Raw genomic sequence first — 14,428 nt, 5'->3', positions numbered from 1 at the left:
AAACTCCCTCCTACCCACCCTCACCAGCAGAAAAACCAAAATAAATTGCTTGTGCTGAGCAGTGAAAGGTAACAGAACWGTAAAACTCAGCACGGGGGAGGATGGGGGAAGCTGATCTGCAGCAGAGATTGCTCATGGATTCAAGGGAGACAAAGGCTTTCATCCATGATTCCCTTCTAAAAAAAAAGTCACCTGTACTTAGATATGATTGTGCAGCAATGGAGGATTACTAGGCAGCTGTGTAGTTTCCTCACTAAACCCTGGGAAAGGTTCAAGCCTTGGATTTGGAGCTCCCTCAGYGAGTGAGGGCAGTTGAGTTTGAGCCCAACCTCTGGCACGTGCTGTGAAGTCAAAGTCGRCAAAATCAAACCAGAAACCTCCCTCCCACTGGCACAGAAACAAAACCCCAGCACACAGGGYAAGGCTGAGTCTTCCCAGCCTCCCTCCCCTGACAGTTTCCAATAATACAAAGACAACCTTGATATAAAATTATACATTTTTCCACAATTGCACTAGGCTGGGATTAGGGAAAGGAGAGGCGGTCTGCCTGTCCTGCAAGCATAACAATTTTACATTAAATTAAAAATAAAATTAACAAGCACAGTGACATTTTAATCTTTGAATATCAACTTGTTGCTGAGTGTAGCCTGAGCAGCAAAACAAAGGACACTTTTTGAGACCCCAGTTCACTTTTATTATTCAGAGGAAAATACAAAGCCTCTGGAGCTGATCTTCCCGGGTGGAAAGCTGGGCATCCATCTGTTCTTAAATGATCCTAGGATGGAGGTGGTTAATGATTGCTGGCAATGAGCTCCGAGGAGTCCAGGCACTGTGGTGTAAAGCACGATGGTGGGACGAGCAGAGTCGGGCATGGCTTGAGCAGAGCAGTTTCCCCCAGGTTCTTCTTTCCCTCCCTCGCAGCGGGGTCCATATGCTTATCTCCAAGGTAACTATTTGCAGGGATGTTGGCCCTTTCCCTAAGAGCACTGAGGCTTTAAGGCAGCAGCAGCCCTCACCCCACAGCCCCCCTTAGGTCCTGAAGACGTGCACGGCCCTGATCACGTACTGGCGGCAGATGGGGCACTCGCTCATGCGCTTCCCGCACTTGGTGCACGTCACCATGTGCCCGCATTCCAGCAGCACGCAGTCAGTGGGAGCGTCCATGCAGATCCTGCACAGGTTGTCCTCGCCGCTGGAGGCCCCAGCGCCACCTGCGGGGACAGCAGAGCACGGGTTGGTCACACAGGGAGGTGTGATGGGTTTGTGCAATCCAGGTTGGTGCTACTGATGGGATTTCCCTGATGTTGGACAAGGTCTGCGAATGAACTGCCCATGTGGCTACTCCATCAGCTGACAAGGAGCAGGGAGTTGTAGCTTTTACACAAATACCATTGACATTCCCAGTGATGCAGCACCGTGGGTCTGTGTTCCCAAGTAACAAGTGACAGCACAAGAGGAAATGGCCTCAAGTTGTGCCAGGGAGGTTTAGATAGTATTTTTTCCCAATATCCAATTTCAAAAGGGTTGTCAAGCTCAGGAACAGCCTGCTCAGGGCAGTGGTGGAATGGAAAACCCTGYGAGGGATTTAAAAGCCATGTAGATGTGGCATTTGGAGACAYGGTTTAGGAGTGGCCTTGGCTAGTTGAACTTGATCTTGRAGGGTTTTTCCCAATAAAAAACTCATTATTAAGTATTTCACTCACCAGTTTGATCGTCAGTGTCCAAAACTGCAACAGAAGAAGAGAAATGGATTTGGTGAGAATCTGAGAAGCTGAGACAGAAGTGTTACAAGGCAGGGGCTGAGAACCCTGAGGGAGTTTCTAAACCAAAACTCCTTTTGCTGATCCCCACGAGAGGCTCAGCTGGGGCCCTGATCAGGACAGGTTCAACAACTGACAAGAAATCTCCTGTACTGAGCTTACACAACAGCTAAAGCTTCCCAGAGATAAGGGATCCAAAGGGGTGTCTCAATTTTTAGCCTTGGAATGTGTGCAGAGCTTGGCTTCCCAGTGCTGCACCTGCAGCAGCCCCTTGTGCCAGTTCCTCTGGTGTMACACAATCCCAAATGGTTTAGCACAGTCACACACAGTGAGGGAAAAGATAAATGGCATCAAAAGCACAAGATAAAATAAGAGAAGAATATAAACCCAAAGCTGGTGTCTTAAATCTTGTATCATCCATAGAGGACAAAGCCTAGAGAGATGTGTTTAAGAAAACAGCACTACTTTGGACACCAAAGTGTTAAAGTTAAGTTTCTCTTGAGAGTAATTTATAAATATGCATCTTTTTTAAGAAATCCCTTAGAARTGCAAAACGGCACCTGAAAAATCAAGCCAGATACATTCTCCATGCACCTGTGTCCTCCCCCACTGTGTCACCTGTGCAGGCCCAGCACATGCAGCAGGAATGCTCTTGTGACAAAGTCAAACCCCACAGCTGGGCAGCCCTGGGAGCCACTGTCCTGAGCACATGCCCTGAACCTCCCAGCTGCTCTCTGGTGGCAGTTTCCTGCCTGGRCAGGGCATTTCCCTGCTGGCTTTGCCAGTTACCCTGAGCTAAGAGATAAGAGTTCACCCCCAGCACAGCCAGTTGTGTACATCCACCCACCAGCTGCTCTGCGGGTGAGGCAGTGCCCAGAGGGGTCTGCCAGGGCCATGCACAATCCCGAGGTGAAGGATGCACAGCCCTGGTGCTGCTGCAGTCCCTGTCTAGAGCTCCCAGAACTTCTCTCCTCAAACAACTTCCAGTATTGGTGAACAGAGCTCAGCTCCTTTCTGTACAAAACACTGCCTCTGTCCTCCCCACTTTGCTGTACCAGAAATGTAAGGTAAATTCTATTTTCTTCTAAAACTGCCTGTAAAAAGGGAAAAGCTGGAAGACAGGCCCATGTTTGCTAAGTTTCTTACCTAGATGTTGAAGGTCCTTCTCTCTGTAGAGRCGAGTGACCCTCTCCAGCAGCTCCCACTTCTCACAGCAGCCTTTGTAGTTGACGAAGTTGCGGGCGAGGATTTCCTTCAGCTGTCGCACGGAGAGCGCGTTGATGTCCCCGATGCTCGACAGGTCYGAGAGGGAGGCCTTCCTGCCCAGCACCAGGTTATCTTCTGAGTCAATGGACTGGGAAGGGAGCAAAGAGGGAATTATTCTTGCCCTCAACACCCTGAACTACAATTTCAATCGATTTTCAGCACATGCACTAGCAGGAATTCAGGTTTGGATGYACATGTAAGTGGCTACTCTGAATTAATCTGTCAGAAACACAAGTCTTGAGATGKAACTAAATCATTTATATTATTATASTGTCCAAGTGACACCAGTTCTTTCTGTATGCAGAGGGCAAGAGGMTGCCACAGAAGGGTTTGGTCAGCCTCAGTTACTACTGTTCATCTGTGGTGGCCAATCTAGCCTAGGAAATTCCATTCCAGGACACACAAACCTGTGTCTCCTCCTCTGCTGCTGCTTCTTCTGCTGCATTCTCAGCTTCTGTTCCACAGGCTGGGCTCGGAGGCACATGGCCATTGGCCTGGAAGAGGAAATAAAGCTTTCACCAGCTGTGGGTTTCTGGAGGGAAATYGGCTCCAAGGCAGTGTCACTGCAGTCCCTGACCTCTGGAAGGACAAGGGCAGCACAAGGCACAAGCCAGGCACTCGCACCTGGGCAGCACTCGCACAAAGTAACACTTGCTGAAGATGAACCTTTAAAGCCCCAGTCCAGAACTCCAGGATGGATCAGGAGACCAAATTTATACACATAAATATGTATGTGTATATATGCAGTCCTGCCCTGAGTGTCACAGTGTGCTGTGGTGTGATATCAGAGCTCTCAGTGCAAGGCTCTGTACAACCCCCCTCAACACAGCTCAGATCTTCCCAGTAGCCAGGCAAACACCTCCTCGGGGGGCTTCTGGAGTGGGCAAACAGGAGACACTGAATGAGGGACCAGCAGCACCAGAGCTGGAGAAGAGAAGAAAAGCTGGGCAGCTGCTTTGAGCCCTGGATAAAATGAGCAGTGTAATTTCAGCTGACTCACCTCAGCAGCCACTGTTCCCTCTGGTTTCCTGCTGACAAAGAGACTGTAACGTTACCATCCTACTTATCCAGGTGGGGACTTGTTAATATTTACAGAGCACAAGAATAACAATAAGGATCAAAGAGCCTGAACTGTAGCAGGATGTCATGCAAGTTGAGACAAGAAGCTGAAATGTATTATGGGACAGTGAAGACAGCAGAGCTGGTAAAAACTGGAATGGCAATATCCAGAAAAMCAGGGAATAAAAATGCCTTTTAATKATTTGTAAAAACCATTSTSCCAGCAAAGCTCTTCCTTTGAACTAGATGTATCTGCTGAGGAAGCAGAAGGTACACACATTTTCACAGCTCTGGTCTGCAGGAACTGCATACACCCATTAACTTTGTAATAGGACAAGGAGCAGATGTCAAACACTGAGTAAACTTCCCTTAGCAGAGAGCAGAAAGACAAACAAAGCAAGGTCAATAAAAAATAATTAAGCTCAAATGCCCCTGCCAAGGTTCATCAGAACTGCAGGTTCATCATAAACCAAGACTTGGCAACAGACTCAGGGTTTGTCTTCTATTGATCCGAGTGCAGGAGAAACCAAAAACCTCATCCATCCCCATCATCTCACTCATCGGTTCCAGCTACAAGATTGCTTTAGACTGTGCTTGTTGTGTGGCACAGGAATTAAAGAACTACATCAACTATTTAATTACACCTACAAACAACTGTCAGAAGTCATCAGCAAGTACCAAAGGAAGCAGTCACATGAGCTTCTTGTGCAAGTGTGGACCAGAGCAGCAGAGAAAACACATCACAAAGGAGTGATGTTGATCTGAGAGTGAACATTTGATATATTCAGCACTGCCCACCAAATTCTGTTCTACTAATGAATGGTAAATCAAAGTTAGTGACAGCAAATCACAGCTTTACACAGCAAAACCACATRCAACATCTTAGCAGTTAATCCAAAAACAGAGATGAATGAGTTTGCAAAAGATGGTTCTGGCCAGAGACTGTACCTGTTGGTGTTCCTGAGATTCTGAACTTGAGATGGGATCTGCAGACACGGAGGGCTCATCTTGTGAGGTAGAAGAGGCCAGGCTGGTTGGGGGGTGACTCACAAAGTCTTGCTGTCCATGGACACTGCTATTAAATGTGTTTGTTCTTATCTGATCTTCCTGGGTAATTGCAGGCTGCTGGCCAAGGATCAGGAATACCAGGTCCTCCTTTTCACGACAGAACTCTGTGGAAATCTCATGGAGTGCCAAGTAGTCTCGCAGATCCTTCACCTTCATCTTGATCAGCTCCTCCCGCTGAAAAGCTGTGGCTCGGAAACGCTGGCAGAGGTGGCAGAGCAGGGGCCCATCTTCGGGCTGGGAGGAGCAGGAKGTGCAGAAGTTCTTCTTACAGTCCAAGCAGATGTGCTGGGAAAGAGAGAGVAGAGGAATCAAACTGATCCTRTGYCAGTGGGAAAGAGGGGAAAGGAATCAAACTGAAACCGTGCTAGTGGGAAAGGGGGGAAAGGAATCAAACTGCTGTCCCCTGTGCCAGTGGCAAAGAGAGGGGAAAGGAATCAAACTGCTGTCCCCTGTGCCAGTGGCAAAGAGAGGGGAAAGGAATCAAACTGCTGTCCCTTGTTCCAGTGGGAAAGAGGGGAAAGGAATCAAACTGATCCTGTCCCCTGTGCCAGTGGGAAAGGTATTAAAGTGATCCTGTGCTAGTGGGACACAGTGGCCACAGGCAGCGCTTCTCTCCTGTGCAGAGCCAAAGGAAGCAGCAGTTGCTGTTAAAGCAMAATCAAAACTTTCCAATTCATGAAAAAGTGCCAAGTACATTACCCGTGTTCCTAGTGGAGGGAAAGGTTCGATCCCTGAGCAATCACCAGGTTTCTCACAGCACTTAGAGAAGCCCCATTCCCCCTCCCTTTACCCAGAATGAAACATGATATCCTTACAAGATTTCCTCAAATGACAGGAATTTTCTGCACCTGCTTATGCAATTTAACTCAGAGGAAATCAGGAGATTGAGGCAGCAGACTTCTAAGTGAATTCCAACTAGTTGAGCRTATTGTTCTGAGCATTAAGAAACTCCAGGATGGGAGGGAACTACTTAAAAACATTTYTCTTTCATAAATTTAATACCTGCTATGAATGACCTTCCTCCCCCCTTTTTTTCCCCTCCAATTTGCTACAACCACTGAATGAATCTTTGTTTCACCATAAGAGAGACAGGTAGCAGCAAGTTCTGACRGACATCAAAGAATTCAACACTTATTTATACAAAAATAGCTCATTTTGAAAATCTACACACACTTTGTACCAGTTAGTGCTAGACAGAAAGTGTTGGAAGTTGTGGAAATRTTATGCCCCAGACAGTTAAAAACTTCACAGATTAAATTCTGTTGTTAAATGTTTATATTTGATACTGATCTTGTCATTCAGGGCTTGATTTTCAGAAKTTCCAAGCACTCACAGTCCGTGTTGACTTCTGCAGAAACTTGACTGTTCAACCCATTGGAAAGGCAAATTCTGCATTTCCCAACAGGAGTAGGAGCAGAACAGCCATATTTACGTGCCTGTTAAAAAGTCCTGAGGGAAAAAAGAAATGGTTTCAGTGCTGATTAAAAATGCCAATTCACAGTCTCAGAGAAGCCAAGCACCTCTATGAAATCTTGACATCCTGAACCTTCAGAGATGTGCAAGGGAAAAGGCAGAGGTGGAGTTGGAGAAGTAATAAATACAAACTCAAAGACAAAAAGCATTTCATGAGCTGCTTCTRGTGATTAAAGAACATCTCAACTTCCCAGTTGAAAGCAAGCAGATGTTGCTCTTGTTTTACAGGGTATAAATAYACTACCAGCTCACAAAAGCTCTTTSTGATCCCCTTTTCAGCCTGGAACCCCCAATTAACACCACCAGGCCTCTCATTTAGAGCCTGTACATTTAGAGCCTTAGAGTGACAGAAAGAATCCAAATTTCCTGCTCAAGCATTTTAAGACATGAAAAATTTCTACCACAGGGAGAAACTCTTGAAAGCTCATCTCAAAACTGCTGTTTGGGGGTCTGCCAAGGAAAAATTACTTTCAYCAATCACAAAGCAAGGCAGGAAGGGCAATTTCCACAGAACATCCAGTTTTGAGAAGTTTTTCTTAACTTCATCACTATAAAAACCATTAATATGTAATTGACTCTTCGTGACCCCGTGATTGCAGGAGCAATCCTGTTCCTCGGGAAATTTCAGGGCAGAGACAGGAACCTGTGTGTGCCTAGAGCAGGAAAACAAAACAAATCCACAGAAAAGTGCAAAATAGCAAGTGTTGATAACACTTGCCCTCTCAATCACCCATCTCTGACATGGGAGCAATCAGAACTGAGATGAAAAAGATCCGCCCTACATTAAAAAAAACCAAAAAAACAAAAAAACAGCAAAAAAAATTCCACAAAACAACCCAAAAACCCAAATAGTCCCACTCTTCTGTAGCAGGGGAAGTCTCCCCATGCTCTGCAGATTGCCAAACTGGCTTCAAAGGGAACCCTATAGCCAGAAAACCCAAGGACCTTGCRGCCAGAAAACCCCTACTTGAGCACTCCCTTCTTTTGGTATCACAGAGCAAATAYAGCACAAGGGCTGTTCTATCAAACATGTTCTTGAAATTAACAGTAATAACAGCCTGCCTCAGTTATCAAATGATGCATTTGGGAAGTGAAAATAAACCCAGGCATGTCTCTGATTTTCAGCCCAGCACAAAGATTTATCTTCAGAGAAAAAAAAAAAAATTCCCAGCCTGTATCTGAGCACCAAGTGTTTAAACATGGATATTTTGGCCACATCTCAGCATCAAGCAGCTTTTACAACTTCACTGAACTCTGACTGAAAGGGCAGTGATTCAAAGCACTGGRTTCTCCAGAAGGATTAGTTTCAAATGTTGCTGTACATTAGAACTTGTTCCTAAAAGGTCAGGCCATGTCTGACTGATGCTCACTGACAGCACAGTCAGGATGCTCAGACAGCCCTGAAATGCTTTACATGAGCTTTTTTGTTTGTTGGGTTTGTTTTGTTTTGTTGTTTTTTTTTTTTTAAGCAACCTAGGTTATCCTTACAGTCACCAGTGCAGAAAGAATTAATTTTTATCCACTGTATTTCAGAAGAAACATTAACTGGCCACTGGAGTTCAAAGGTGCTGCCTCTCCCAGGAGAGAATGCAGTTTTCCATGCCCTCCTTGCAGYACAGTGAGATTTCATACACTTCTCCTCCATAGCAACAGCACTGAAGAATTACCATGGCTCACAAACACATCAGTGTGTTCTCAGTGATGTTTTCAGTTCCCTCTGGAGACCAAAGCCTGATGGAGGAGCTCTGGCAGCCCCTCCTGCAGCTGTTCCAGCATTCCCACCTGCASACATCAGGCTCCAGTCACTCCTAGATATCACCACAGTTTGAATTTCCAGTGAYTCCTGAAACAACTGCACTTCTCAGTGCAAAAATGCATCAACATCCCTGTTGTCCTGTGAGTAGAAAGCAGCAGCTCTGCYAAGACTCACCATTCCTCACATTATGTCCTCGTGCCTGAATAAAAAAGTGCTAGGAAAACCAATTTATGAACTTTCCCATATAGTCTAAAAGGGCTGTGGCCAGAATTCACCATTAGTTTTAAATTCTCACATACTTCAGTTCAGTAACTACAGAGCAGACACTTCTTAAGCCACAGAGTGTGGACACGGAATGATTTTCCTCACTAAAACATTGTAAGGCCCACCATGTCCAAATAATGCCCCAGGCAGGGTTTGCTGTYGAATTAAAAGTCTTGTGGCAGCAATTATTTTGGCATTTATATACCCACAAATGAAGTTTATGATCAAGATAAAATAGATTTAGGTTTGGTYTGGGGCTATTTTGGCTCAGCAGCTCTACACACACCCTCAAAAAAAACTTCACTGGCTTTTAGTTTGGGCAACAATMGTTTGGAAAACAGGCAGGCAGATCTTCCTTCACTGAAAGCACAAACATTATTAAACTTCTCAACACAGTATTTATTTTTAAGGGACATTAGTGGTTTTAATAAGAAATTTAATAACTCATGTTAAGTTAATGCTCCTTTAACTGATTAGCAGCAGTCTGGCTTTCTTTGTTGGGATCTGGCAAAGCCAAGTCTACTGAATTATTTCCAGGCACATTAATGATGCCTGTTAATTGTGAYAGAATGGCTGAGGACTCAGAACCAAGGTGAGCTGTCTTCTCTCACATGGATTCTCTCAAATCCGAGGATAAGTGTGTATAACGTGTGTCTGTGATGAAGGCAGGGCAGGCCCTGGACTCACCTTGCTGGAGGAGCTGTCAAAGTGCATCCCACAGGCCTTGCAGCTCTGCTCAGATGTGGGAGAGGGGAAGGAGCTGTAGCCGGGGTTGGAATAGGCCTGGGCTGCGGCGGCTGCCGGCTGCTGTATCTCCTCAGGAGAGCCATCCACGCAGAACCAGTTACAGCAGCTCGCCCACATAGTACCTGCCAGGGAAAAGCACAGCTCACAGGTGGCATGGGACATTGGCTGAGGGGGCAGCAAAGCACAAATGCAGGTCAACTGCCCACCCATCATTCATTTTTAACAGCACATTTGGAAGCTTTGATCCTTCCTTTGACAAGTGCACATAAACCCCACAAACACCCAGGCCAGCACAATGCAGCTTTGGTGAGAAGAGACAAATAAAGATCAGGAGAACTTTATTACTAAAACTTTACTGAGTTAAGAGATTACAGTGAAGATAAGATAAAATTTATGTTCCACTTGGCTAGATCAGATTCTGAGCTTGCTGCAACAGGCTGTCTGTATTTCACATAAGCTGTAACACGGATCAGGATGTAATAAGCCATCAGGAAAAGAACACATAAGCTCGAATTATATGGCATASAACAGTTAAATAAAATCAGCATCAGGATTATAGGTGGCTCTTCTTCAGCTTTATCCTAAATCCCTCTACAGATTTRCAGCTACAAATCTAAAAAGATAAAATAAAAGCAAGGACAGTGGAGCCACTGATTTCACATATTGCAGCTCTCAGCTGAATTTAGAGCATTACAAGGCTGAATCATCACACAGAGGGTCAATGTCAGTAATGCAAGAAAAATCAAATCTGGCTTTGGGAACTTGCTTGGGAAAACAACTGCAGCTAAGACACAAAATCACTTGTTTATTCTTTCAAGTCAAATTTGATATATATACACACACACACATATATCCACACATTCACACTTACCAAAAATCCTAWCAGTCCAGTCAAAGTGCTCAGTTCCAAAGACCACCTCTGCAGCAATGTTCCAGAAATACACTGCTATAAACTTGCTTTTGGGAGTTTACAAAGAAATCTGAATTCWTCTGGGCATTCAGTTTCTGGAGCACACACCATGTGTCATCACTTATGGGTAAGCTGAATACAAATTGCCTCCTCTGCATTTCTGCTCTCACAGGGGAGTTCCTGAACAGTTTCTTTTATGTCTTAAAAATCAGCTCCCTCACTGATAGTGCTCAGCAACTGCTTGATTTTATAAACTTCTGGAAATAAAACATCTCTCAGCTGCACAGCCAATTCATTGCTTTTTACTCAGTAAGTATTGCCACTGTGAAACTCCAGATTCCCAAGGGAATGGGGCTGGTAGGAATCCTAGAGGTTAGTGGGTATAAAACACCAAAACACTGTTCTGTTCTCTTTTTTTGAGCTGTGCTGAATCTTTGTGGCTGATGTACTTAAATTGGGAAGCTTTTGCACTCTGGTGCTGKTCCAGCCTCTGTTGCTTTAGTGGCATCTTTAATCCTTTCAAAACCTGTCTGAATTTGGCTCRTCAGAGATCCCGCTGTCCTGGACAGATGCCTTTCAAATCCCACAGTGTGAGCTCAGCCAGAAGCCCTCCCTGCAGCCTCAGCACATTTCAGTGTTTAAGTGAAAATCTACACATTGATGACACGGATTCATGGTTTAACTGATGTGCACATTGCTGCAGTGGAAATTACACTGGGGCTGGCAACCAGATCCACATAAATAGTGTGGATTGCACTTAGGCTGGCAATGAGATCCCAATAAATACAYGGAGGGAAGCACTGCGTGAACAGAAATAACCTATCATCTATCTGTATTAGCTTTGCCCTGCAATCAAACACGCACTTTAGATGGCACAGATAAAAGAAACAATTTTCCTTTTTCTCTCGGCACATTCATTTCCAAGCTCCTCGTCCCACTCATAAGTTAACAGAGCCTTTCTATTGCAAAAATACAGAATTTCTACTTGAAATTATGCTCTTTGGAGGTTCAATTTGTTCCTAGGAATCACAAATCTAAACAACATGAAAGCTGCACAGTCCAACAAGCATTCACAGCCTCCACAGCAATGGAAAGCTGTGTCCAGAGTTAAGCTCCCTTCCTGTTTCAAGGACCCCTGCAAGCTGAAGGCCACCCACGATAACAGAATACACAAATGCTACTTTCCTGCCCCCAAAAACTTTGTTTTCCTAAAAAAAGACAGCCTACTAATTCACTCTGGAACATTGCAACATGTCAAACATTGGGAAGAAAAACACAAGGCAGTGCACAAACCCGGATAAAATAAGACAGAGCTCAGCATTCAGCTGGGGTTGTAGCTCTGTGATTGCCAGGAATTAAAAGGCCAACAAAAGGCTCAGATGCTGCTTTAGGAGAACCTTAATCCTGCTCAACTACAAAAGCATGGAAGGAAAATGCCCATAAACAAACAACTTTATAACCAGGACTGTCCTCTGATCTGTAACATTTTCCCAAAGGTAGCTCTGTCCTTGACTAGAAAGGACATATCTAAAACACCTCTGTACCTGCCTACAGCTGCACTAAGACAACAACAAGAAACACAGCTAAGAGCAGCTGTTTCAAGAGGGATTTTCCATTGTTCTGGACAGGATCAGCTTTAGACCCAAGGAAAAAAGCACTGCCACTGGGAGAGCACTCAAAATTGCAAGCAGAATGCCACAGGGAAATTTCAGGATGACAATTTCCTTGATAACTCTACAAGTTTGCTACAGCTAAATTATTCCCATATTTATTTTGTTACCCGTCCATAACAGCATCATAGTCAGCACCATCCAGGAACTGCTCATTTCCCCAGGGGATGGATTGATGGACAAATGGACGGATGGACGGACGGATGGATGGACGGATGTTACAGATGTGGCAGAATCTGAGGGTCAGAACCAGACAGCCCTGCCCTGTGCAAACCCTGTCAAACCCATGTAAAGGAGCTGCTGTTCTCCACCCAAGGAGCTCCCCAGCTACATCAAAGTGACAAATTAATGCCCAGACAAAAAAATGCCCTGTGGAAAGGGCTAGGTAAATACTCACAGTAGCTTGACTAATGACAATGTGACAGCTTGGAAAACTTAATGACAGCATGGATTTCAGGAATRCTCAAGGAACATCTTGAATAAAACATGTGGACTTACTGGCACGACTGACATTACAGGCATTACTGATACCAGCCTTATCTTTGGACAAGGTGCCTGTACTGGCTAATGGAGCCACAGAAACAACTGCCTGAGCCACGCAGCTGAGCCTGGGTTTGGCAAACTGGAAGCCCCATGGCAGGCACCCAACAGCGACTGCTGGCAGCCAGAAACCACCTGCCCTAAATCCCAAGTGCATGTTGTGCTTGGAGCATCTGCCAGGGCAGAGGGAGAGAGAGTTTCATCAAGGGTGGAGACGCAAGATCAAACAGCCCGTCCTGGACTTGCAAACACATCCACCCACATGGCAATCAGCACCTTGGGAAGGGGGTGCTTCATCTTCTTTCTCCAGCTGCTTTCAGGAAAGCCACAAGAAATCCAATAAACACTGGCAGAGAGTTGCTTGCCATGAACAAAGTGGTGCCAGCACTTCACCATGCTCTGCTGGACTGCTGTTATTTATTTATTTATTTATTTATTTATTTTTCCAATATGAAGCTAGGTAAGCCATGACTCTCTTCACTGAATTTAAACAAGAGAGTGAAATTCACTTTATCACTTGTTCATTAACACATGCTACACAGCGCCATGAGTTCCGTATTAATTTAGAAGCATAATTTCATTCTGAAGGAAATACCAGTGATGTCAACAATTTCCTCCCATACACAGYTGAAGACAGGATTCATAATGCAGACCTGGATTCTTGTACTTTCCACCTTCTTTAGAAGAAGTGTTTGAACTGAGGTTCTCACTCTATRYGCAATATCACTGCCCTAACCTTGCYAGTTGGAGTATCAGAGATCASTACCTCCACACAGRATTTATGACACATGTTATTTGGATTTCATCAAAGGGCAGGCTGTGGCTGCAGAGGGAAATKGTGGTTTATGTTTGAATATAAAACYTGCCTTTATTTTCCTAAGAGCACAAGCAACAAGGGACTAGAGCAAGCAGAACATCTCGGAATCAATGAGCTTTCAGCTCTGTATAATAAAGCTCTCGAGGACTGTGTCTGGCTCCTTTTCGTGACTGCTCAGGAATTCAGCAGCTGGAATGCAGTAGCACCAACGAGATACTTGAATCAAGGGATCAAAAGGATCTTAGCTCCCAGAGCAGCTGATCTTACTCCCACMCGAGGAGAAACCACAGCAACAAGTACTTCTGCTCCTGAGAGCCTTCAACCGCTGGAACACCAGGGCTGATGACCCTTGAGGCCACTGCAGATGGAGCTGAGTGCCAAAAAGGGAGGGAGATGCAAGAAAGCAGCTCTGACAGGGCCCTGTTTGCTCAACAGTCCCAACAGCTTGTTTAGAGAGGACCCTGTTCACCACAATGAACTTTTCCATGAACCATCCAGCTCCCCTTTCCCCCTTATCCACCTAGACACTGCCCTCCTTGTTAATTCAGAACCTGCTCTGATCWACTGCAGATGCTCTACACCACCACACATCCAGCCTGGCATCCACTGCGGGTCCTCCACAACACCAAAGCTGCAGACACTGGTAGGAGACAACTTTCAACACAACATACCAATTCTGGGATAATGCAGTTCACAAAATCATTAGTTCCYGTCATTTCTAGTAGCTTGAAGAACAAGGAAATCTGTTCAGAAAGCCAGAAAAAGGCAGTGTGGCTTTTAAAAACTCATTTATTGATAGTTCACTTTTAAAATTACTGTTTTTGTTATCAATCCATGCTGTAGCCCCTGCAAAATTAATCAGATCTCACTTTCATGAATGCTCTTTTGAAGTGGTTGATGTATTCAAAGAGTTAAACACCTCAGTGCTCCATTAATAGTGTTGTACAATTGTTCATTGTTCCAATTAACTACTTTTTGGTATTTCAACAAACCTGCACTGATAAGAAATGCCTTGCTAAAATTAGTTTCACTAATGACCTACCACTTACAAACTGAATTCACAGTTAGGTCAAAAAATAGCATTTAGTTGATAACAGA

General features: G+C 44.8%; 1 protein-coding gene across 4 annotated transcripts in view; it reads right to left on the bottom strand.

Annotated features, from left to right (window-relative positions):
• Positions 1-484: 484 nt before the first annotated feature.
• Positions 485-14,428, bottom strand: part of RAD51D (RAD51 paralog D) — a 36,111-nt gene continuing 22,167 nt past the window's right edge. For 3 of the 4 annotated variants that reach the window (XM_057373339.1, XM_057373338.1, XM_057373337.1), the window contains 6 exons: positions 9,334-9,515; positions 5,034-5,438; positions 3,434-3,520; positions 2,907-3,114; positions 1,704-1,727; positions 485-1,211 (listed from right to left, as the gene is read on the bottom strand). In XM_057373339.1, the coding sequence (XP_057229322.1) occupies positions 1,030-1,211; positions 1,704-1,727; positions 2,907-3,114; positions 3,434-3,520; positions 5,034-5,438; positions 9,334-9,510 (1,083 nt within the window). In that variant the 5' untranslated portion in view covers positions 9,511-9,515 and the 3' untranslated portion in view covers positions 485-1,029. Of the gene's footprint in view, positions 1,212-1,703; positions 1,728-2,906; positions 3,115-3,433; positions 3,521-5,033; positions 5,439-9,333; positions 9,516-12,083; positions 12,128-14,428 lie in introns of those variants that run through there. The other variant, XM_057373335.1, reaches the window with a different exon arrangement.

The sequence above is a fragment of the Malurus melanocephalus genome, unplaced genomic scaffold (assembly GCF_030028575.1).
Source record: "Malurus melanocephalus ecotype Western Australia unplaced genomic scaffold, MMel_1.1 scaffold_193, whole genome shotgun sequence".
Lineage (NCBI taxonomy): Eukaryota > Metazoa > Chordata > Aves > Passeriformes > Maluridae > Malurus > Malurus melanocephalus.
Note: the sequence above shows the minus strand (reverse complement) of the source record. Positions and strands in the feature narration are given on the sequence as shown.